Source organism: Podarcis muralis, chromosome 13, assembly GCF_964188315.1.
Source record: "Podarcis muralis chromosome 13, rPodMur119.hap1.1, whole genome shotgun sequence".
Taxonomy (NCBI): Eukaryota; Metazoa; Chordata; class Lepidosauria; order Squamata; family Lacertidae; genus Podarcis; species Podarcis muralis.
The window spans coordinates 22,067,327-22,091,987 of NC_135667.1; the positions used below are offsets into that span (position 1 = coordinate 22,067,327).

General features: G+C 40.6%; 2 protein-coding genes and 1 pseudogene across 2 annotated transcripts; all 3 read right to left on the reverse strand.

Moving 5' to 3' along the window:
* Positions 1 to 436: 436 nt before the first annotated feature.
* LOC114583195 (vomeronasal type-2 receptor 26-like) lies at positions 437 to 8,959 on the reverse strand (annotated as a pseudogene).
* A 1,797-nt stretch (positions 8,960 to 10,756) lies between these two features.
* Positions 10,757 to 16,127, reverse strand: LOC114583194 (vomeronasal type-2 receptor 26-like). The gene is made up of 3 exons (XM_077917158.1): positions 15,784 to 16,127; positions 12,924 to 13,050; positions 10,757 to 12,049 (listed from the first exon to the last, which is right to left on the reverse strand). The coding sequence occupies exons 1-3, from the start codon at positions 15,925 to 15,927 to the stop codon at positions 11,148 to 11,150; spliced, it is 1,173 nt and encodes a 390-aa protein (XP_077773284.1). The 5' UTR covers positions 15,928 to 16,127; the 3' UTR covers positions 10,757 to 11,147.
* A 3,642-nt stretch (positions 16,128 to 19,769) lies between these two features.
* Positions 19,770 to 22,135, reverse strand: LOC114583193 (vomeronasal type-2 receptor 26-like). The gene is made up of 2 exons (XM_028704533.2): positions 21,950 to 22,135; positions 19,770 to 21,160 (listed from the first exon to the last, which is right to left on the reverse strand). The coding sequence occupies exon 2, from the start codon at positions 21,156 to 21,158 to the stop codon at positions 20,250 to 20,252; it is 909 nt and encodes a 302-aa protein (XP_028560366.2). The 5' UTR covers positions 21,159 to 21,160; positions 21,950 to 22,135; the 3' UTR covers positions 19,770 to 20,249.
* Between the last annotated feature and the right edge of the window lie 2,526 nt (positions 22,136 to 24,661).

Here is a 24,661-nt window from a genome sequence, read left to right on the forward strand (position 1 = left end):
ACACTTGGATTCCAATATATATATATCTTCGAGTGCTAAAATTCCAAGCTTTGTCCTTCCTCCGTTCCAGTCTCCATTAGCCTGAGGCTCTTTTCTTGGAGATAGATAAGCAAATGGACTTGTAACACTAGAGGTTTCATGTGATTCTAAGCTAAACACCTTGTGATGGACCCAGATGAGATTTAGCCCCACTTAATCATTAACTGCTAAACTCTTCTCTCAGCTCTTCTTTAGCTTCAATAGAAGTTTCCATGCTATGCTTCACAACCTAAATACAGACACATTACAGATTTATTTTCCATTTCAGTGTACAATTAAACAATTTTATTCAACACAGGAGCATGCAAAACAATGAAGAAATGAAGATAACATAGCAGAGCAAGCCAATTTTAACCCCTTGTCTGGTGATCACTCTTCATACATGCATGCTATGCACTCAAATTCTTCAGGTCTTATTTCTTATTAGATGTTCCCTTTCGTTCAACTCAGGCCGCAACACAATAATGTAGCATTTTGGGGCAAAGATGCAACCCAGCAGACCAGCACCAGATGCTAAGATAGAAAAGATCTCCACAGCAACCATGTATTTTCCCTTGGTACTGAGATAGGTTGGAACAAAAGATACCCAAACACTGCAAAAGACCAGCATACTGAAAGTGATGAACTTCGCTTCATTGAAACTGTCAGGTAACTTCCTGGCAATGAAAGCTACAGTGAAGCTGACAAGAGCCAGGAAGCCCATGTAGCTCAAGACAGAGCAAAACATAGTCACAGAGCCCTCATTACATTCCAGTACAATTTCTTTAGTGACTGAGTGCAAGTCGACATCTGGAAATGGTGGTGAAGATGCCAGCCACACAGTACAGATGCCTGCTTGAATAAAGGAACAAGACACCACAATGGCAATAGCCAGTCTCTTCCCCACCCACTTCCTCATCCTGGATCCTGGCTTGGTGGCCATGAAAGCCAAAACCACTGTCATGGTTTTTGCTAGCACACAAGAAACAGCCACTGAGAAGATAATGCCAAAAGCCGTCTGTCGGAGGAGGCACACCACAATTCCAGGTTGTCCAAGGAATAGTAATGCAGACAGGAAGCAGAGCAGGAGAGAAATTAGCAGCATATAAGTGAGGTCTTTGTTGTTTGCTTTGACAATGGGTGTGTGGTGGTGCTTCAAAAATGTTCCCAGGACCAGAACTGTGATGAAGGAAAAAGTAAAAGCAAAGCAGGCTAAACTGATGCCCAGAGGTTCCTCATAGGACAAAAAGGTTGTTTCCTTGGGTATACACGTATCCTGATTATTATTTGGATATTTTTCTTCTGAGCATATATTACATTCGTTCATGTCTGAAAATGAAAATACGTGGTCTTAATCAGAGAAAGTGAACACATATTCTGTAGAAATCATGTCTACCTGAATTATGTTTTAATGGCTATTGTTTAATCGTTAAAGATGTTTGATTACGAAAGTTTTCTGTCTTGTCTGGTGAATCCCTATTAAGTGGTGTTTGGAGTTTTAACTGACATCTGCGAAGAACATTGTGTGTTAGAATAATCTGTAAGCAAAATAAGGCTAGGAGTTAAGGCTAAACTGATGCCCACAATTTCCTCATAGGACAAAAATCTTATTTTATTGGGAATACACATTTGTGATTATTGTTTTGTTAGCCTTCTTCTGGGCAATTTTTACAGACATTCATGTCTGGGCGGGGGGGGGGGGGAGTCTGATTTTGAAAAAAACAACAATAAACATATTGAGCAGAAATCCTGCAATTTAATGGCTTTAAAAAACATGTTCTGATATTCATATTATAATATATGTTGTATCCCTTTCAGACAACTGCAGTGCCTGGAAACCAGCAGTCAGATTGCCCATCCATAGCAGTAACCAATGGAGGAAGGACTCCTGGGAGGAGCACACAATGGTGCATTTGCAGCAGCACAACTGGATGCCTTCAGCTGCCCCAGCTGCAACAAAACATGTCTCTTCCATATTGGTCGCTACAGTCACAGCAGGCACTGTAACCTTCCAACTCTCCTCCCAAAGGCACACTCCGCTATTGTCTCCCAAGACAGAGAAATGTTTGCATCACATTTCAAACATGCAAGAAAATTAATTCTGATATCACTCACTCCTCTGACTTTCAGCCTTTGCTCTGTATGGTATATGTATAATTCTTACCCTCCTGGACTGAAATCTCTCCTTCTGAGCATGGGATACAATCACAGCAGCAAAATGGCCTTCCCTCTTTCACTTTCTTCCTAGAGCCAGGATGGCATTGCTCAGTACATAAAGAAACAGGCTGAGACTAATCCACAAGTGAGATAAAATTGAGAATAATGAGATTAGAATATTTGGGGAAATTTTTCTTATTTTCCTAAGTAACACCTCCATCCAGTAAGGTATGATCAATGCTACGAGCAAGTGTTCATTCCCTATATTTGCACAACTGTGGTACCACAGACTTTTAAGAAACCATCTACTTGAATGAATGGAGCTTGGTTGAATGTTAAATGACATTGATTGTGATTTCATGTATACTTAAGCTAGTGTCAATATAATTAATTGTACTTCCCCCCTCCAAACAACTTCTAAATTAATACAGTGGTACCTCGGGTTACAGACGCTTAAGGTTACAGATGCTTCAGGTTACAGACTCCGCTAACCCAGAAATAGTACCTCGGGTTAAGATCTTTGCTTCAGGATGAGAACAGAAATCGTGCTCTGGCGGCACTGCAGCAGTGGGAGGCCCTATTAGCTAAAGTGGTACCTCAGGTTAAGAACAGTTTCAGGTTAAGAAAGGACCTCCAGAATGAATTAGGTTCTTAACCTGAGGTACCACTGTATAGACAAGAATACAGCAACCAAAAGAATCCTATTTTTTCAATCCATTTATTGTGCTTCTTACAATTTTTTTATGTTGTATTTATTGGACATCCTCATTGTCTAATGAAATTGATTTCTGACATCAAGACAGATAGACAGGGACCACTGAGGCTTACCTGGTTAAAATGGTTGGGCCATGTTATGGTATCCCCACTGATGGTCAACCCTTGGTTGGGGTCAACATTCCCAACCTTCACTCTATGAAATGATTGGTTTGGGGAAACAATCCAGTTGATCACATCAAATCCAGCCTTTAACATCCCATTCTGGTCAAAGGAAATCTTGTCCCCACCACTGTTGTTAAAGGAGACACGTCTGAGAAAGTGATGGAGCTCAATAAGAAAGGAAAAGGCAAAAGTTAAGAAAAGTCTGCAGTTGGATCTTCTGTATTAAGGTCTGATATTGTTTATGGTGTTGTATTCATTACAGATGTGCTGTGTGATTCAGGGACAGGAGAAATTATTAGCTGCAATTCCTAGAGATTTCAAAGTGATTTCCAAAATTCAATATACAAACAAAGGCTGATAAAATATTTTTATTCACTTTCATATAGAAAGTTCTTAGACCATAAAGGAAAAGCAGAGGTGGTAGTTAAAATACCCCTCATTTGTGTTTCATTGGCAGTAGTAGCTCGCCCCCATTTGCCAGTGACACACCTACTGGGAAGCTAGCATTCTGGCTCCCCACATCTCTCAGGTGCTGCCCTCCACTCCACCACCACCCAAACTCAACGTGCTTGTACTTTGGGTTTACACAGTGTGAAAAAGCCTACTTCTTACACCACGTAATGTGGTTTTTGTTTGTTTTGTTTTTTAGAAAAGTGATTTCATAGGCATGCATGCTCATGTAGATCCACTCCCAGAAAGGCTGTCCTTGGGATCATAAATAAGTCAGATGCATTAAAGTCTTAATCAGGTGGCAACCATAATGCACAATATAGAATAGAACTAGCCAATGTGGAACTCAACAGATGTCTTTTTATTAGAAAAGATGTCAGCCCTAAACAGCATGGACAATAGTCTGGGTTGATGGGAACTGTAGTTTAACAATATCTGGAGGACACTGTCCATTGGCTGGACCTGGTTGATTAAAAGGATCAAACAGTCAGATGGAGACCACTCAAGAAGATAAGGAAGGATAAGAAGAAGAGTTCCTAAAGTGATAACTGCATACCATTTCAATAACCTAAAGAACACTTAAAGATAGCCTACATAGATCAGGAACATAATAAAAATGCATACTGTTAATGTGCTCAAAATGAGAGAAAGCTGGTGGTCTGGGATGGGAAATGAAGGGGAGTTGAAAATATGAGGATGGTCAGAGTTTAGGGAGACAGTTTTATTACATATATTTGGGTCTATTGTAGCAGAGTTGTAGTGCTCTGTCATCTGACAATAATGAGCCTATTACCTGCCACAAGTGATACTTCTGTCCTCTTCTGTCCTCCATTGCTTGTAAGGACATATCTTGCAAAGCATAGACTACAGCATATAGAGCATTGTAGATGCTGTAGCTGTGGCCATTCATGCCCATCTCAAAGAATGGTGCTGGAAGACTCTCCAGTTTCTCCTCCCCGGTGCATATATTCCCCTCCACATTTTCCACATCTGGATTTGGGAATACACAGCCAAAGGCTTGTTGCCAGAAGTCCCTGATAAAACCGTCTTCTTTTGTTCTGAAAGGATTTTGACTCTTAATAAATTGTTTGAAATTTGGTACATCATTAGAGTGAATTGTGAAGGAAAGGACACCATGGAATATTTCGGTTTCCCAGTCCCTTTGATAAAATTGTGAAGTGAGTTCCATTTGGGCTGTTGTTATCCACACTATACTTTTGGGTAGCTTTGGTGGATATTCTGCAAAATATGGAATCCATCTTAAAAACACCATGGAATTCGATTCACCATAAAACACAACTACATTGGTTGTACTGCTCATTACTGCATTATGTATTTCTGACCCATCTTCTAGCATTTTGTTCAGTTTAGAGACAGATCTTATCAAAGGGACTCTTTTTATGAAGTTAAAACAGACACCTCTCTGGGAAAACATTGGCAAAACAGTTTGTAACAATCTTTCACCACTATCATTATCTATTACAAGGATGCCAATCCATATCCATCTGAAATGAAGAAGCAAAGAGAGAATCCCTTTGTACTGAAGGGCTTCATGGGGTACCATCTGGTAGAAAGAAAGTCCGAGGTTTCTATCGTTCATCAATGGGACAGAGCCATATATGAGCTGGAGAGAGATTGGGGGAGAAGAAAAAAGATAGTAAAAATAGAATGTATGGTGCATCTTAAAGGTTTCCAAACAATTAAGGTAGGTTAGAATCTAGTGTTGTTCCCCTTTTGGAATCTAGTACTGTTCCCTTTTTCTGTCAGCAAAACGAGGAATCAATTTTGGCTATTTCCCTCCTCCCTCCCCCAAGCAACCACCACTCCTTAATTCTTTTTTGAGAGCATTGAGTAATGTTCCAGAGAAGGAATCTGTGGTGTGTGGGGGCAAGAGGAATAGCCAAAAATGGACCCTCCTCTTGCTACAGGGGGCAAGAGGAATAGCCAAAAATGGACCCTCTGCATGTTCCACTGATGTATGCTTTTTGTTAATACAGGGTGGTACAATTGGAACTCCTATAATCACATTAGCAAGCTTTACAAGTACAGTGGTACCTCAGGTTAAGTACTTAATTCATTCTGGAGGTCCGTACTTAACCTGAAACTGTTCTTAACCTGAAGCACCGCTTTAGCTAATGGGGTCTCCTGTTGCTGCTGCTGCCGCGCCGCCGGAGCACGATTTCTGTTCTCATCCTGAAGCAAAGTTCTTAACCTGAAGCACTATTTCTGGGTTAGCGGAGTCTGTAACCTGAAGCGTATGTAACCTGAAGCGTATGTAACCCGAGGTACCACTGTAGAACGTAGGAGGACTTTTATTATTCTCATTCTCCAGATAGGGAGTGGTGACTGAAAGTGAATAGATTGAATTAAGGACATTGAGTGTACTAGGTACTTCATGTACAGTGATGCCTTGATTGTCAAACTTAACCCATTCCAGGAGTCCGTTCGACCCTGGAGCTGTTCAAAAACCAAGGCGTGGCTTCCGATTGGCTGCAGGAGCTTCCTGCGCTCAATCAGAAGCCACATTGGATGTTCGGCTTCCAAAAAGACGTTCGCAAGCCAGAAAACTTACTTCTTGGTTTGCGGAATTCGGGAGCCAATTTGTTCGGGAGCCAAGCCATTCGAAAGCCAAGGTACCGCTGTACTGTTATTATTTTTCATTCTTCAATTGCTAAATCACACCTTTCTGAGAGCAAGGTTTTCAAAATAATTTGCAGTAATGACTTTGTATTTGGGAGCTAACTTCTGTCAAAGGTTTTGTACAGTCTACATGAGAAATCATAACTCCAGCTATTTTGGAATTTAAGTAGCTGCCTCATACCAACTCAGACCATCTGCCCATCTATCTCCAGGACAGCAGTGGCTCTGCAGAATTTCAGACAGTCCTACTAGGAAATGCTGGGGATTGAACTTGGAGTCTTCTTCATGCAAAGTGGATGCTCTACCACTCACCGACAGCAATTCTCTTGCCAAAAAAAAAAAAAAAATTCATAGAAGAGTTTGTAAAAAATAATCATAATCAGGACAGTGAAGGTTCTTGATGTTTTACTATAATTCCTATATTCTGTATTTCTACATAACATGCTATAGGTGCACAAAAGAATTATCCCAGGTTTCAGGAGAGGCCAATCTTCCTCTTGCCCATATCTGGGTGTACACATGCAATATCCCCTTTATCCCATTTAAACTTTCCCTGTTGCTTGGATATCAGTTACCAAAGTTCAGAGCACTATAGCTTTGCTTCAAATTTTATTCAGCATTCACTTGGCAGCGTGGGGTCCCTTTTTATATAGGCTATTTTTATATAGTTCTGAACTGTATTTACACTTTTTCTGAATTATGAATGAATCATAAAGTTTATTTTCTTTTGTTTTTTCATCTCATCAGTTAACTCATCTTTAATTAAATATAATCCTACCAATAAAACAAAAGAAGCAGCAGTACGCAGAACATTAAAAAATGGCATGAACAACAGCTGTCAGGGGCTCAGGGGCAGAGCCACAGGGGAAAGAGGAGTTGGAGAGCGAAGAGGAAGGATCTGAGGGGAGCTTAGGAGGGTATGACAGTGACCCGAGAGATTCCATGAGTCTCTCCAGCGAATCAGAAGATTCCCAGAAAGAGGCGCCCAGGGTCAGGGCAAGGGGGGCCAGCGGTGAGTCCCCAAGCGGCAGCTGGAGATCAGGGCCAGCTTCCCCGCCAGAGCGTAGCGGGGGGGAAGAAGCCCACAGATCAGAACCAGAGTCTTCTCCAGCAGGGAGAGAGAGTGAGTCAGAACTGACCACGCCTCCGTCGGAGAGTGGAGGGGCGGAGCGGAGGTCAGTTGCAGCCAGCCCCCCCGAAGGGGGAAGCAGTGACAGGAGCAGTGTAGCCGTTAAGAGGAAAGTGGCCGGCTGGGCGCGCGCGCCAAGTTCAAATGTGCAGGCGCGCGGGTCAGTAGAAAATCTGGATTGGGAGCCAGGTCCCAAAGCCCGCCGGAGACAGGGGGAGGAGTCAGAGGAATCCGCCTCCGAAGAGTCCAGGAAGGGTGGGACCCCAGGCGGCAGGAGGACCCAGAAGAGAAAAGAGCAGAGGAAGAGGTGGAGCAAAGCTCGGGTGTTAAACTGGTGTAGGGGAGGGGAAGAGTCAGACGGAGCTTCGACGGTCTAGAGTTACAGACGTAGGGCTGCGCGCCACGGATGTAAAACCAACAATGAACTTCAATAAAGACTTTTGTATATAAAGAGACACTGGCATTGGTCCTTTGTGAGCTGGGACCTGAGGCACCCCTGACAACAGCAGATTAGAATCTCATTTTTCCAGTTTGGAAGTGTGATTTCTAAAAATATGAAGCTTGATTCATTGCTTTCAAGGTGCCCAGTACAGTGGTACCTTGGTCTACAACCATAATCTGTTCTGGAGGTCCGTTTGTAAACCAAAACAGGCTGTAACCCAAGGCGCGCTTTTGCCAATGGGGCCTCCCAAAAAAATTTGTTCGTAATCCCCCCCAAAAGGTTTGTAATCCAAAAAAAGTTTGCAAACCGGGACACGCACTTCCGGGTTTGACATGTTTGTAATCCAAAATGTATGAAAACCAGACTGTTTGCAAACCAAGGTAATGTCTTGGCACAATAGAATAGGAAAAATGGTGGGACTAAGAATATGAGTGTTAAATTCCCAACACACACACACAAGCAGGCAGAGCTGTCCTACCTGTGGAATTTTATAGATATTCAAGAGAGTTCCCACATTAATGGAAATTTGGACATCCAGTCCTCCAACAACTGCTATTAGATTTTTCTGGCTGTCACATAGGTAGTTAGGGATGACTCTTTCCAATGATGATAGAAGTCGCATTGTGGCATCATAAGTCTTCCTTGCATTGTAATAGCTGTCATAGATGTGGAAGCCCAATGTGAGATTGGGTAAAATCTGAGGGTTTTCATTGATCTCTTTTACTGCAAATGCCAAAGCCAGGATATGCTGGTAATGCTTACTGACTGTGCTGGAATAAGAGTGAGATTCTGTATCAGAAGGGTATTCCAAACTTAGTTTAGTTATTGCTGCTGTGTTCTGGGTCTCCTTTATCAATAATTAACCATTACAGTATTTATATATAATGTTTCTATGTTGGCCTACATAAATATAAAGGCTGAAGTATAGGAGTGGTCACATTTAGAAGATCACACACTCTATAATATTTCATCATTAGCTTTTTCTTTTTTTGAAAACACAAAATACAACTAAAAGCATAGCCGAATAGAGGCAAGGGGTGAATATTCACCATGGGCTTAAGAAATCTGTGATAAACATGCTGGTGAACATAATGCTTCCTTTTCCCTTGAAATTTTATTTACTGGCTTTTCTTTGCAGGGTTGTTCTTTATAGGGTTTCAAGATGCCCATATTGAGCCACTTGAGCTTGAGCTGCCTGAACAGTTTAAATCTGAAACGTGGACATACTGGGGGCATGGCGGCATGGGACCACAGAGGGAGGGCATTAAACTGGATCATAAGCATGTTCTGCTTAGTCGCATTACCTGGCAACCTGGCATAGAATACCATTTTTAAATTCTTTGTTTTCCCTCTCCCAGGCTTAGGTAGGGCATTAGTAGCTGCTTTTCTGCTGCATTAGGTTTGGATCTGATGTAACTTTATGCTGCTTTAATTTATACCAGTTTGCTTTACACCAGCTTCTTGCACATAGGATTGCTCCATTAGTTTTGTATTAGCATGCAAGTCTCCTTAATAGGGACAAAAGAAGTTTTAAATAAAAAACCTATAGAGTAAAAAGGACTAAACAAGCCTCAAGCAAACTTTTTGAGAAGTCCAGTTTTGTTAAGGAAGGAAGAAAATTGATTAAAAGAAGGAAAGCCAGCCATCTGAGGTAAGAGTGGAGATGAATAGGAAGACACAAGTAGAGAAGAGAGTAACTATGGAGGGAAATGTGCCTTATCTATCAATGGCAAATACAGATGTACAGTGGACCCTCTGGATACAAACTTAATTTGTTCTGGGGGTCTGTTCGCACCCCAAAAATTACATAAATAGAGGTGCACTCTGCGCAAATGCGCAGTGTGATTGAACGCTTCTGCACACACGGTAGAACCCAGAAGCATACACTTCCAGGTTTGCCGTGGCTGTAACCCGAAGATTACATATCCAAAGGAATATGTAAACAGAGGTATGACTGTATATACATACACCAACACACATACTCATATATTGTAATACATCTGTAGGTATATATAATATACCCGCCCACTAACTCGGGGGTAGCCAATGTGCTGCCCTCCTCCAAATGCTTTTTGTACCACAACTCCCTAATACCTGCCCATTGGACATCCTGAACTTCTAGTTCAGTTCAACAACATCTCATGGGCACAATATTGCCTACTGCTTCAGGAAGTGCAGTGATGTTTTCCCTACAGCCCAAGCCAAGCAGCCAGATTTCTAAGGCTGCAGCAATAGCACCCATTCACCCTGTGACAGTAGTTTGTTAAATAAAATAAGTGAATAAAATGCATAGGAGGAAAAGTAAACAGTCAGTCAGGCCATACACAAATTGTTCTCCCAGTTTTTGCCGGGGTTCTTCCATGAAGTGTATTTCACTGATGATGAATCCAGCGTGATAAGCAACCCCACCAATGATGACATCTCCTGGATGGTGAAATGTGTGAAGAGGAGGCTGTGGATAATAGATATTACATTGAACAATATGTGCCTTGCATGTCATGCAAGGAAATAGGACTAGCAGGAAAATGATTAAAATCGCCATCCTCGGTACAAGTCCAAATCTTCCCTCTCTGTATAAAAACCTATATTTTCTTCTACAGTAGAAGCATTAAACCTCTGCCATTAAAACTGCCCACGTTGAACATTTTGCATTTCCCTGAGAGGTCTGAAGCCTGGAATAAAGATCACCACTGTAGGCTTTTGCCTGTTCCCAATCCCTCTCTTTATCTCTGAATTGTACTGGGATATTTAGGATGACCTTCACAGTCTTTGCTCTTTGTTTTCCTAGTGGCAACTGAAACTCCACAGGGGTTTGGTTGAACATAGTAACTAATTACTGTCCTCCTGACTAGGTAATTGTGTAGTTAATTATTACATTAAAGGCAAATTTTAAGCGAAGGATTTGGAGTCCTTTTGGAATTAAGAAACATTTGCAGCACTTTTCTTCTTAGAAAAACATGTGCCGGTAGCTCATAACCCATGAGTACCCCAAGGTACCCCAAGGAATGGTTGTTTGTTATATTCTAAAGAAAGGTTTTCTCTCACACTTTAGCTACATATTAACATTCTCTGGAAAGTATAGAGGATTGTTTTTAACAACGTGACAAGCATTACACACCACCATCAAAAGTTTGGAGACAACATGATTCAGGACACTTTGAGAGTGAGATTGTTTTCAGCTGACTTCTTAACATTCAAAAAGCACCTTGCCGGGGGTGGGGCAGGCGGCAACAGCAAAAATTGCTGAAAAGCAAAAAAAGACAGTACAATGGAGGGATGGGATACAGGCACTATCCTTTCCCCTTACAAATCTTAATTCAGTTTCCCAAATTAAAATTTCATATTAGAAGAATGTGGAAGTCTGTTGGAAAATCTACATAGAGCAACTATAGAGTTAAAAACTAAAAAGTATGATGAAGAGATGCATATTCTTCAGGCCCTATTTCTTATTAGATGTTCCTTGTTGTTCAACTCAGGTCGCAACAAAATAATGTAGCATTTGGGAGCAAAGATGCAAGCCAGAAGACCAGCACCAGAGGCTAAGATAGAGAAGATCTCCACAGCTACCATGTGTTTTCCCTTTGTGCTGAGGTAGGTTGGAACAAAAGATACCCAGACACTGCAAAAGACCAGCATACTGAAAGTGATGAATTTTGCTTCATTGAAACTGTCAGGTAACTTCCTGGCAAAGAACGCCACAGTGAAACTGACAAGAGCCAGGAAGCCCATGTAGCACAGAACACAGTAAAACATAGTCACAGATCCCTCATTACACTCTAGAACAACTTCCTTAGCCATTGAGTGCATATCAACATCTGGGAAGGGGGGTGAGGATCCCAGCCACACAATACAGATGCCTGCTTGTATAAGAAAACAGGAAATAACAACGGAATTGGTCAGTCTCTTTCCCACCCACATCCTCATCCTGGATCCTGGTTTAGTAGCCATGAAAGCCAGAACCACTGTGATGGTTTTTGCCAACACACAGGAAACAGCTACTGAGAAGATGATGCCAAAAGCAGTTTGTCGAAGGAGACAGGTCGTCTTGTCACGTCGGCCAATAAATAGCAATGCACAAAGAAAGCAGAGTAGGAGTGAGATGAGGAGAGTGTAGGTGAGGTCTCGGTTGTTGGCTTTGACAAGGGCTGTGTTGTGGTGCTTCATAAATGTTCCCAGAACCAGAGCAGTGATCAAAGAAAATGAAAGAGCAAAGCAAGCTAAGCTAATGCCCAAAGGTTCTTCATAAGACAAGAAGCTTATATCCTTGGGAATACACATGTCCTGGTTCTTGTTTGGATATTCTTCATCTGAACATTTATTACAGTCATTCATGTCTATAAAAGAAAACATGTAGCCTTAGTCTCAGCAACATGCTGAAATTGCTCTTTCCTGACTGATAAGATTCTATGTTCATGTGCTGTAGCAATGTCAGTGTTTTTGTAGCTCTAAAGCTACGCTGAGCCTCTCTTGACACTTCATACCACATTGTGACATTTATTTCAGTTAATACCTGGTCACAATATGATCTAATCTTAGGTCATGACCATAAAATATGTAAGAACCATATATTTGGTAATTGATACATTTTGATTGGTTCTTGTATTCTGTTTATTTCCCCCTTCTTCCTTCATTAATTAATTTTTGAGCATTTACGGTTTCCAGCCACACTAACAAGTCAATGGTGGTTGTTCTTCATAGCCCTCTAGGGGTTACGAAAAAGTTCAGGCGTGGGAAAGAGAGGAGATGAGGTGGGGGAGAGAGGGAGAAGTAAATCAAATATATATACGGTAAATACACAGACAAACAGACATGTAGAAAATAAAATGATGAAAACGATGTGGTCCTGGATGATCACAGAGTGATCTCCTTATTTCACATTCATTGAAGGAAGTGAAATTCTTTGAAGGCAGGGCCCCTTAAGCTACATTACAAAAGTTAAGTGTCCATTTCACAAATGCATGAACCAGAATAGCTAAGTTGGGGGGGGGGAGGGGAATCACAAACTTCAATTTTAAAAAAGCAAACAAACAGGTAATGTGTTTGAAACCTCAATATGTAGGTGATACTAAACACTACCTTTGAAAGTTTTCTTCTCTGCTATCACCAGAACTACCCATTATATAGATACACAGAAGGCACCGTCATTTTTATTGACTGGATCTGTCTTTAATACCCTGATTCAAGTGATCTCATATATCAGATACTTACCCTCCTGCTCTGAAATCTTCCCTTCTGGACATGGGATGCAATCATAGCAGCAAAATGGCTTTCCCTCTTTCACTTTCTTCCTAAAACCTGGGTGGCACCTCTCAGTACATAATGAAAGAGGCTGGGACTAATCCATAAAAGAGAGAGCAGAAAAATAATGTTCAGAATGATGAGATTAGAATCCTTTGTGTGAACATTTCATTTGTTACTAAAGTCATACCTCTTTTCAAGAGACTCCATCTCTGAATGGAGTCAGAGGCAGCTCATCCTATTTTACCACCTGAGGCAAAACAGGAATTGCTGCCTCATGGCCCCTCCACCATGTCCTGGCTCTCACATAAATTGATGGGAACCAGGGTGCTCCTCAAAGTGTTGCTGATCATTTTCCCTCTGGGAGAGCTCAATTGACAAAATTGTGTGCAGGAATAACCCGAGTCTCCCAGAATTCAGTGGGAGTTGGGGTGCACTTCAAAGTGTTGCTGTTCATTTAGCTTCCCTGTACAGGGGCTTGGAAGATGAGTGGCAATGCTACTCAAATGGCTAATAATTGGGGCCTACCTGGTTAAACCAGTCGTACCATGTAATAGCATTCACATTGATACTGAACACTTGGTTGGCATCTACACTCCCAACTTTCACTCTGTGAAATGATTGGTTTGAAGAAACAATCCAGTTGATTATATCAAATCCAGCCACTAACTCCCCATTTTGGTCAAAAGAAATCTTGTCTCCTCCACTGTTGTTAAAGGACACACTTCTGAGAAAGTGATGGATCTAGTTTGAATAAGGAAAAGGCCAGAATTTAGAAGCGGACACAGCTGGGGCTTTCATAACAAAATTGAATGTTGGGTACAACATTCTGAGTGAGAAAATATTCATGATAAATAGAATTCAGAGATAAATTATACAGTTGCAATGCTCTGTCACTTGAGCCTATTACCTGCCCAAACTGTTGATTCTGATACTTCTGGCCTCCTTTGCCTTCCTTTGCTCTGAATCTAAATGAAGACTTGTCATGTAAAGCATGGGCTACAGCATAGACAGCATTGTAGATGCTGTAGCTGTGGCCATTCATTCCCATCTCAAAGAATGGTGCTGGAAGGCTCTCCAGTTTCTCCTCCCCAGTGCAAATATCCCCTTCCACATCTTCCACATCTGGATCTGAGAATACACAACTAAATGTCTGTTGCCAGAAGTCCTTGATAAAACCATCTTCTTTTGTAATGGAAGGATTTCGGCTCTCAAGAAATGGTTTGAAATTGGGGACGTAACTGGAATGAATTGTGAAGGACAGGACACCATGGAATATTTCTGTTTCCCAATTCTTTTGGTAACCCAAGGAAGTGAGCTCCATTTCAGCTGTTGATATCCACACTAAGCCCTTTGGTAGGCTTGGTGGAGTTCTCGAATAATAGGGAAGCCATCTCAAAAACACCATGGAATTAGATTCACCATAAAACACAACTACATTGGTTGTACTTTTCATTATTATATTGTGTATCCTTGTCCCATCTTCTAACATTTCATCCAGTTCAGAGCCAGAAGTTAACATAGGGACTCTTATTTTAAAGTCAAAGCAGACACCTCTCTGGTTAAATACTGGCAAAACAGCTTGCAAAAATCTTTCACCATTTTCATTATCCATTACAAGGACCCCAATCCATGTCCACCTGAAATGCAGAAGCAAAGAAAGAATCCCTTTGTACTGAAGGGCTTCATGGGGTACCATCTGGTAGAAAGAAAGTCCTAGGTTTCTATCATTCAACAATGGGACAGAGCCATATATGAGCTGAAGAGATGAAGAAGGCAATAATAATCAGATATATATAGTATATTGAAGGTTTTAAAACATATCCATGTAGGTATATTGAAGGTTTTAAAACATATCCATGTAGGTTGTTCCCTTTTCAGATGAAAGCCATATGTCAACAAGATAGGGAATTACATTTTGTTGATTCCCGCTCACCTCAAGGGAAAGCACTGCTCCCTAAACCTAGAACAGTTATTTGTGAAGTATGGGGGCTAAAGGGGACAAGAGGATTTTTAAAAAAACAAACCAAAAACAAAACTCAGCTCATCTGTAAGCTCCTTATGCAGCTACACTGGTTTCTAGGTGCCTCCCCCATTTCTTTCTTGTTGGAATCATCTGCATTTGTGCCTTCCGTATTTCACCTTTAAGAAACTCCCATCCATCTTGGGCTCCCTTCTCTCTGAGTATTTCTGACCATGAGATCTCACCTAGTAGTTCTTTAAGCTTTTTTGAAATCAGCATTCTTACAATCCAGAGTGCATGTCCAACTACACATAGCTTTCCCTTGCCGCTAACTGTGTTTCCTCCTAATTGTGTCTACCTGGATGTCCACATAAATAGTGAATGCTTATCTCCCTTGAACTCTCCTTGTTGCCTTGATATTAGTTACTCAAGTTCTGAGCACTTGATTTTCTTTAAATTACATGCAGAGTTCACCTGGCAAGGTGTGGTTCTTCCATACATTGATGGTTTTTATGTAGTCCTATTTGCACTTAATTTTTTCTGCAATGGTGAATGTACTATGAGGAATATTTTCTTCTACAGTTTAAGCCCTCTTTTAACCTCCTGAATTTAATACAATTGAAACAATAAAACAAAAGAAACAGCAGAACTGGCAGCATCATAAAAACTCTATCAGCAACATCGGACTAAACTTCTTGTTTTTCAAGTTTGGCTCTGAGATGCATGGAAAAAATAAGTCTGTCTCTTTTTTTGCAAGGCACACATTAACGTCTTTGAATCATAGAATATGAAATGCAGTATGTCTAAGAATATATGTGTTAACTCCCCATGTTACACCCACTCACCTACAGACAGAGAGATTCCTACCTGTGGAACCTTATAGTTACTCAAGAGAGTTGCCACGTGAATGGAAATTTGGGCATCCAGTCCTCCAACAACTGCTATTAGATTTTTTTGCTTGTCACATAGGTAGTTAGGGATAAATCTCTCCAGTGCTGATAGAAGCAGCATTGTGGCATGATAAGTCCTCCTTGCGTTGTTATAACTGTCATAGATGTGGAAGCCCAGAGTGAGATTGGGTAAGATCAGAGAGTTTTCATTTATCTCCTTTACTGCAAAAGCCAAAGCCAGGATGTGTTGGTAATGCTTAGAGACTACACTGAAATGAAAGTGAGATTCTGTTTCAGAAAGTTATTCCACACTTAAAAAAAAAAAAAGCAATGTCACGGTCTTCTGTACCTACTTTTTTCAAAAAGCAAGTACCGTATTACAGCATTTATAAGGTATATATATTTATAAAAAGATAAACAACACCAGTGTTTACATTGAAATTTCAACAATGGACAATTAGCATATTTTGACCAATAGATGTATCATGGTGTACAGTATGCAAAGAGACTGGATAAAAGCACAAAAAAAACTTTTCAACATGTCAATGAGCACCATTACTATTTGAATACTCAGAAATTATACATTTTAAATTAGGAGGGTGGTGAGGATAATGACAACTTATCAAGAGTTATCATGGTTTGAAAATATTTTGTTTAATAACCCAAAGAAAGCAGTTTCCAAAATATACCGCCAGGCATTGCATTAGCAAAATTAGCCTATCATATTTGGAAAAATAAGCAGCAAATTTACTAAAAGAAAATCCTAGGAATGATTGTTTATGGGGGAAGCTCAGTAACTTTATTGTAGCTTCTCTACTGCAGGAAAATTGTTTAAAGGTGATAGATATGGTATCAACCCCTGGTGATAATTTTAAATATGATGAGTGAGATTTTATCTATTGTACATGAATCTGTAAATCTGTTAATGGCTTTTGGAAACTAAGATAGCAAGTTATTAATGTTATCTTAGCAGAAAGACTGAGGCTAGAATATTTTTATTCAGAATTGTAAAAGGAAAACTGTTTAAAGATCAGGAGGATATTGCTCTTTATCTAAATGGAATTGGGGTGTTGTTGTTTTTTTTGTTTTTTTGTTATTCTATGCTTTCTTTATTTTTATGCTTTTATATTCTGTGTGTGCAATGACTGTAACTTATTTTATAAAGCTACCTTTTCTCACCAGACCCTCAACCCTTGCCTTAAACACTTTAGCTTTTTCCTACAACTCAACTCAAGACGCCAATGTTTCAAGGCTGTAGTTATCCCAGTGTCTGAAAAAGACAAGAAAAGCAAACAGTTATTAAGACCTTACACAATTGGTTCCATCAGCACAGGCAAAGGTTCTTCTTCAAAAGGTAGTAAACTAGTGACGATGCCAGCATGATAAGCCACACCACCGATGATGAGGTCTCCTGACTGATGATATGTGTGAAGTGGAGAGTGTGGATAAACCATACTGCACTGAACAGTGCGAGCCTTGCATACCATGTGAGGAAACAGGGCCAGCAGCAAGAGCACTAAAACTACCATCCTCAATACAGTACAAATCTTTCCTCTGCACATAAAGTCCCCCCGCTTTTATAGCACAATAACTACAGCTTCTGTGGTTAAAACTTCATGATTTGAACGTTTTACATTTTCCTGATAAGCCTGAAGCGTGGAATAGCCAAGATCAGAGCTGTGAACCTCCCCCTGTTCCCAGTCCTTCTCCCCGGCTCTGAATTGTATTGGGTATATTTATGACATCCTTCACAGTCTTTGCTCTTTGTTTTGGTAATGGCCATGCAAATTCCACAGAGGTTTGGATGACTATCAGAACTAATTACTGTCCTTTAATTGAGAAGTCAGTTGTTAAATTAAATGTAATTGTTAGTTAAAATTGGAAAGTCCCTGTGCAAATGAACAAAGTTGTTTGTCTCATACTCTGGAAAGTTCTTTTTTGACACAGATTTTCTCTTTCAGTTAGGAAAGGAAGGGGCAAAAAAGTTTGAAATGAGAAAGACGACAACACTATTTTCAAAACAACCACCACAACCACAACCACAACCACAACAATGTCTCCTGTTGGCATTAGCTCAGCCTCTCCTACATTGAAGTCATTATTCTCCCCCTCCCCACAATGGCTATTTTGTATTATATGATGCAGTGGAGTAGTGTGGGTTGTCAGCACCCGGGGCAAGGCAAGTAATTTGCGCCCCCTAACCCGTGGATTTGCGCCCCCTAACCTGTGGATTTGCCCTAACCCCAGATGTTGCGCCCGGTGCGGCCGGCCCCCCCTGCACCCCCCACGCTACGCCACTGATATGATGTCCCCAATATGGCCATTTTGTGATATACCATGTCAGCCATTTTGTGAATGGTGGCCACAGAACGTTTTAAAAAAATTCCAATGTGTAAAATGGCTTCAAAAAAGTGGTGATGGCTGGAAAGGGAAAAGAAAAAATGTGGGGTCAGTAACCAGGCCCTGTAGCAACTATTAAGAGTCATGGTCAAGGAGGGCTCACATATTTCATAAAGTAAAAACCAGAACACCCCAAAATTGTTGAGCTTGCTGAAGATCCAGGACAGGCCTCTGCTTCCAGGAAATCCCCCCTGAATGTCATTTCCACCTTTGAAATTCCAGTAATGTCTAGGATTGTGGTCAGATTGCCCTCTGACCTCCCACCAGAACATCCTGGGAAACTTCCAGTGCATCCCACATGATTGCTCCCAGCATTGTCAGCAAAACACTGAGACCTTGGGGTGGGAGGAAGGCTGCACTCACTACAAAGTAACTGGATTAATACTTCTCCTTTGAGTGTCTGGATCTTTACAGTGATTAAAACAAAAACTCAGGAGCCTGCTCTGACAAATTGGCAAGGCATATTGTGGGTAAAGCTGCTCTTATTCATACTGAACCACTCTTGATACAAGTCCTGTGTAGATATCCGGAGCAACATCTAATCATTTTGTGGGGGATCATTTTTCAGATAATAAAGCCTCTGGATGTGGACACGGTGCTTTGGTAGAGAGGATTTGCCTGTTACCTACATGCTCAAACATTTCCGTTCTTAGTTATTAGAAAGTGTAACCCTGTTGATTCTCCCAATTCACTCAAGAACTTTTGATACCACAGACCATGGCATCCAACTGAATTGACTCTAAGATGCAGGAGTCGGGGATATTGTGTTTCCATTCCTAGCCACAGGGTCTGCTCATGTTTGAACAGTTGATTTCAACTTGTATCCATTCTTTATAATATATGCATGAAGTAAGGGTATAACACAGGATTCACAGGATTCACAAATGCCAGGCTGAATCAATGTGATTTGGAAAGATTAAACAGGATCCCACCCCCTCCTGAAATTCAACATGAGAGAAAGTTGCACCTTCCGATTATAGAGTGCAAAATGGTTGATACTGGGAAAGGCACACTTTTAAGTACTTAGATCCCAGGCCATTTAGGACTTCATATGCTAGTACTAACACCATGAATTAAGCCCAATAGCTCATTGGCTGCCAATGCACTGCTTTCAGGACCAGTGACACATTATCCCATCGGGCTTCCCACTTACCAGCCTAGCAGATGCTGTCTGTAATAATTGAGGTCTCTGGACCATCCTCAAGGTAGGTCCCACATAAGGGATTTATTTCCATATATCTTGTACTGACTTAGTGTATTAAGAATTGCATGCCAAGGCCCCGTGACCCTGTCGCTCCCAAGACAGCAACTTATAATTTGGTTCAAATAGGCCGCAACTTTATTGATTACAGATGCGAATGGCTATAATCCTCCCCACCTGTCCTCAGATTGGAACATGTGAACACTGCCTGACTGTTGAAGGTCTAACATTTGGATAGCTTTCATTCTCCTGTACACACTTATTTCACAAATTATTTTGCAAAATGGTTGAATTTGAAAACACAGAAAATGAGTGAATCTTACTTTTATATATTTATTAAATTTATATACCTGCATCAGACTATCACAGAATGGTTTACAGTAGAAAAATACACTTCTAACATCTGGTATTTGGGTAAGATCATATAAATATTATATTATAATTTGGTGTTCATCACAGCCTTTTTCTTCCTAAACATTTAATCCCCTTAACAGGGTAGTTTATACTAGTGATGTGGCTGCAGGTGATGTGGTGGTGATTTGCCTCGTATGATTAGGTTTTCCTTTTTGGCATTTCCAACCTACCACCAGGTTTGGTGGGCATAGTATGTAAGTGAATATAAGTTGACGTAATGTACTTTACTCAATACATGGTATCCATTCAGGAAGATTCCACTTTTCCATTGGAATTTTTTTAATTAGAGGAAATTGATGGAATTTGAGTGAATATTTGTCTAGGTCACATTTTAGAAAAAAAACCCCTTAGAAATATTCTGCAGTGTAGACACAATGTATTAGAGGCACATACACATAGCAGCTTCTGTGCTATATTTAAATCTATATTCAAATTATTCTGCCTTTCCTCTTCATTAGATGTTCCTTGTTGTTCAGCTCAGGCCTCAAAAGAATAATGTAACATTTTGGAAAAAAGATGCAGCCTAGCAATCCAGCGCTGGAGGCTAAGATAGCGAAGATCTCCACAGCAACCATGTATTTTCCCTTAGAGCTCATATAAGCTGGAACAAAAGATACCCAAACACTGCAAAAGACCAACATGCTGAAAGTGATGAACTTTGCTTCATTGAAACTGTCAGGTAGTTTCCTGGCAAAGAAAGCCACAGTGAAGCTGGCAATTGCCAGGAAGCCCATGTAGCTCAGCACACTGGAAAACATAGCCACAGACCCTTCATTACATTCCAATACAACTTCTTTACTCACTGAGTGCATGTCCACATCTGGGAAGGGGGGAGAGGTTGCCAACCACACAGCACAGATACCAGTTTGAATAACAGAGCAGAAAAGCACAATGGAGTTGGCTAGCCTCTTCCCTACCCATTTCCTCATCCTAGATCCAGGTTTGGTGGCTAAGAAAGCCAGGACCACTGTGGTAGTTTTGGCCAACACACAAGAAACAGCCACAGAGAAGATGATGCTAAAAGCAGTTTGTCGGAGGAGACACAACACTTTTTCAGGCTGTCCAATGAATAGCAGTGCAGAAAGGAAGCAGAACAGGAGAGAGATTAGGAGAGTATAGGTGAGGTTCTGGTTGTTGGCTTTGACGATGGGAGTGTGATGGTGTTTTATAAATATTCCTAGCATCAGAGCAGTGGTGAAAGAAAAGGCTAGAGCAAAACAGGTTAAGCCAAGTCCTAACAGTCCCCCATATGACAAATAGGTTACAGACTTAGGAATACATAAATCCTGATTTTTGCTTGGATACTTTTCATCAGCACATTTAATGCAGTCATTCATGTCTGAAATAGAAATGCCAGATCTTGATTTTACAAATACACCATAACATTTCAACACGATGCATAAAAATGTTTCTTTCACGCAGTCAAAACTGTTTGTACAAATTTATATATGTTCAGTGCTGGTACTCTCAAATGTGGTTTAGAGCCTCAGTGATATTAAGCAGCATCGTTAGTACTAAAAACAATGATTTTTTAAGCAGCCTAAGATTACAGTGCCAACCTAAATGTGGCAGAAGACCCATGATCATTAAAGGGGGAACTTTTGTTCATCTCCTGCAGCATCTAAGTAGTGTTTAAAGAAAGACCGAAGTAAAAGCATGTTGCAGTGCCATTCACAAAACATGAATGATAGCTGCTAAAGCAAAATATAGCTGCAAATTTCTCTGTTTATGTACTTTTCCTTTTAAAAATAAAACAAAACAAAAAACAGACGATTTGTAGTTTATAGCCAAGGAGCAACACTAATTTAAGAATCCCGATTTTGAGGTGTACCTCAATAACATCTTTGAATGGTGATTTCTTTGGTGAGATATCAGCAGAGCAACACTACTAATAATGCATTGCAATTTTAATTGAATTAATTTCTTTACAATCACCAGGTCAAAATGATACCACATGGACCAGATTCTCCCTAAGCAGCAGCCTCTTCTTAGATCCAGCTCACCAAACCATTTAACAAAATCTATCACTCAAGGAACAAAAAAGTAACCTTGAAGCATTCACAGTTATAAGCATACTCCTCTGAATGACACCCATTCTTTTGATAAACCTAAATAATATATTTCATACCCTCCTGGTTGGAAATCTCTCCTTCTGGGCAAGGGATGCAATCATAGCAGCAAGATGCCTCCGACTCCCTCCCTTTCTTCCTAAAACCAGGATGGCAACTCTCTGTACAGACAGAAAGAGGCTGTGCCTAATGAGAATACATAGTATGAAATTATTAGAAGAGTTTGCATTTGATATCCCGCCTTTCACTCCCTTTAAATAATAATAATAATAATAAATAATAATAAATCTTTATTGTCATTGCCCCCTCTCGGAGACAACGAAATTACTTGGCTGCTCCATCCACCCAGGTAGGGCACTCCACACAAAATCAAAACAACTATAAAAACACTAATTAAAACAATACAGTATAATACAGCAAGGAAGGCTCAAAGTGGCTAATATTCTCCTTTCCCTTCCTCCCCCACAACAAACACTCTGTGAGGTGAGTGGGGCTGAGAGACTTCAAAGAAGTGTGACTAGCCCAAGGTCACCCAGCAGCTGCATGTGGAGGAGCGGAGACGCGAACCCGGTTCCCCAGATTATGAGACTACCGCTCTTAACCACTACACCACACTGGCACATATTTAGTCCCCGTCCCCCCACCCCAGGACTCTCTATAGCAAGAAGGCATTTCATTCATGTATGAATGGGTTCAATCTTACAAGTTGCGATTCAAAGCTTGTATATTTTGTAGTATTATGCCTGTATTTATAACACATTATTTGTTTATTTTTGTTGCTGTTTATTTTTTCATGCCAAACTGTATAACAAAAGTAATATTGATTAAGGTATAAATGTAAACATAAGAATAAATTACTCCTGTCTGCCCATGAACAGTATTTCATAATTCAAATTATATTTATTTAAAACACAATGTATTTTACAAATAGGATTAAGAACCTTCCGTTTAACATAATATTCAATATACTCCAATGCATCATATTATTTTTTCCTTTACAAGTTCATTGTTTTGTATAACTTTTTTAAAAATAATAATAATAATAATTCTGTTATTTTTATCCACATTCACTTCTCGGATATTTGACAGATTTTGGAAAACTGATTGGGTGATACCCAATTTGCTTAAATTTATTGTGCAGTATAGAAGGCTGGTTTCTAACATAAGTGTTAAAAGAGAGCTCACGATCGTTCACAGAAATTTGCTTTGCACTTCCACGCAGAGAGGCAGTACTATTCAAAAATGGGAAATCTCCAGAGCTGCCAACAGTCAGATCCTACCTGGTTAAACCACTTGTGCCATGTGATGGCATCTTCATTTATGGTCAGGACTCGGTCTGAAGGTCTGTCAGGATCCACAGTCGAAATTTTCACTCTGTGAAAGGTTTGATTTGAGGAAACTATCCAATTGATAACATCAAATTCTGCTAATAATTCCAAATTATGGTCAAAAGAAATCCTGTTCCCAGCACTGTTGTTAAATGAGACACTTCTCAAAAACTGATGGAGCTAGATTGGAAAAGAAAAGGCAAATATCTTAAATAGATATTTAAGAATGTCTAGAGATGGATTTTGCAAATTAAGGTCTAATTGTGGCATCAGAATGCTGCCATGGAATGGGATGGAGGAATCTCTATGTGAATCCACAAAATTACATGAATGTAGGCTGCTCATGCTGTAAGTTTAGAAACCACAAAGAGGAAAGACAGCCTGAAGATGGTTCATAAATTTCAGCTAGTGCAGAAATCAGTGGCCAGGTTGCTCAGTGGAGCAAGACGGTTTGAGCATATGGCTTGATTGCACTGGCTGCCAATTAGTTTCCAGATCCAATTCAAAGTGCATTTAATTTCTGAGGATCGCAATACCTCAACACTTCTCTCCATAGGTAAAAAGGTAAAAGTAAAGGACCCCTGGATGGTTAAGTCCAGTCAAAGGTGACTATGGGGTTGTGGCACTAATCTTGCTTTCAGGCCGAGGAAGCAGGTGTTTCTCCACAGACAGCTTTCCGGGTCATGTGGCCAGCACAACTAAGCCGCTTTTGGTGCAACAATGAAAGCAGAGCAGTGTACGGAAATGCCGTTTACCTTCCCACTGGAGCTGCAACTATTTATGTACTTGTACTTTTTGGCGTGCTTTCATACTGCTAGGTTGGCAGGAGCTGGGACAGAGCAATGGGAGCTCATTTCATCGCGGGGATTCAAACCACCAACCTTCTGATCGGCAAGCCCAAGAGGCTCAGTGCCTTAGACCACAGCAGCACCTGCGTCCCACATGAACCCTGAGAACATCATCTGAGGCCCTTCTTTGTGTTCCTCCTCCACGCGAGGTCCAGAAGATGGCAACATGAGAATGGGCCTTTGCTGCAGTGGTTCCCTGTTTGTGGCATGCTCTTGCCAGGGAGGTTTGGCTTATATACCTTTAGGTGCCCGGCAAAAACATTCCTCTTCAACCAGACCTTTGGCTGATTGACACCCGATACCTTTTTAAATGTTTTGTGTGGGAATGTATTTTGTGGGTTTTTTTATATTGTAATTCTATGTTGTGAACTGCCCTGAGATCTACAGGTACAGGAAAGTATACAAATTTAATAAATAATAAATTATAATAATTTGATAGCACCATCACCAATTATCTGAGAAAGTCATGTTATGGCATAAATTTTTACAGCTTTTTCTCACAGCTACAGAAAGGTTACTCCTAGCCTAGTTACAGAATGTCATTTGGATTGCCAAGCTCTGCAGCAAAGTTGCTATTCCATTTGCAGCTCCAAAA

Coding starts and splice junctions, on each gene's coding strand:
- LOC114583194 (XM_077917158.1), bottom strand. CDS start 15,927: ATGCTGCTTCTATCAGCACTGGAGAGATTTATCCCTAACTACCTATGT. Junction 13,051..15,783: donor GTAACTATAAGGTTCCACAG/GTAGGAATCTCT, acceptor TTTATGGATTAG/TCCCAGCCTCTTTCATTATG. Junction 12,050..12,923: donor GAAGATTTCAGAGCAGGAGG/GTAAGTATCTGA, acceptor TTTCTTTTATAG/ACATGAATGACTGTAATAAA.
- LOC114583193 (XM_028704533.2), bottom strand. CDS start 21,158: ATGAATGACTGCATTAAATGTGCTGATGAAAAGTATCCAAGCAAAAAT.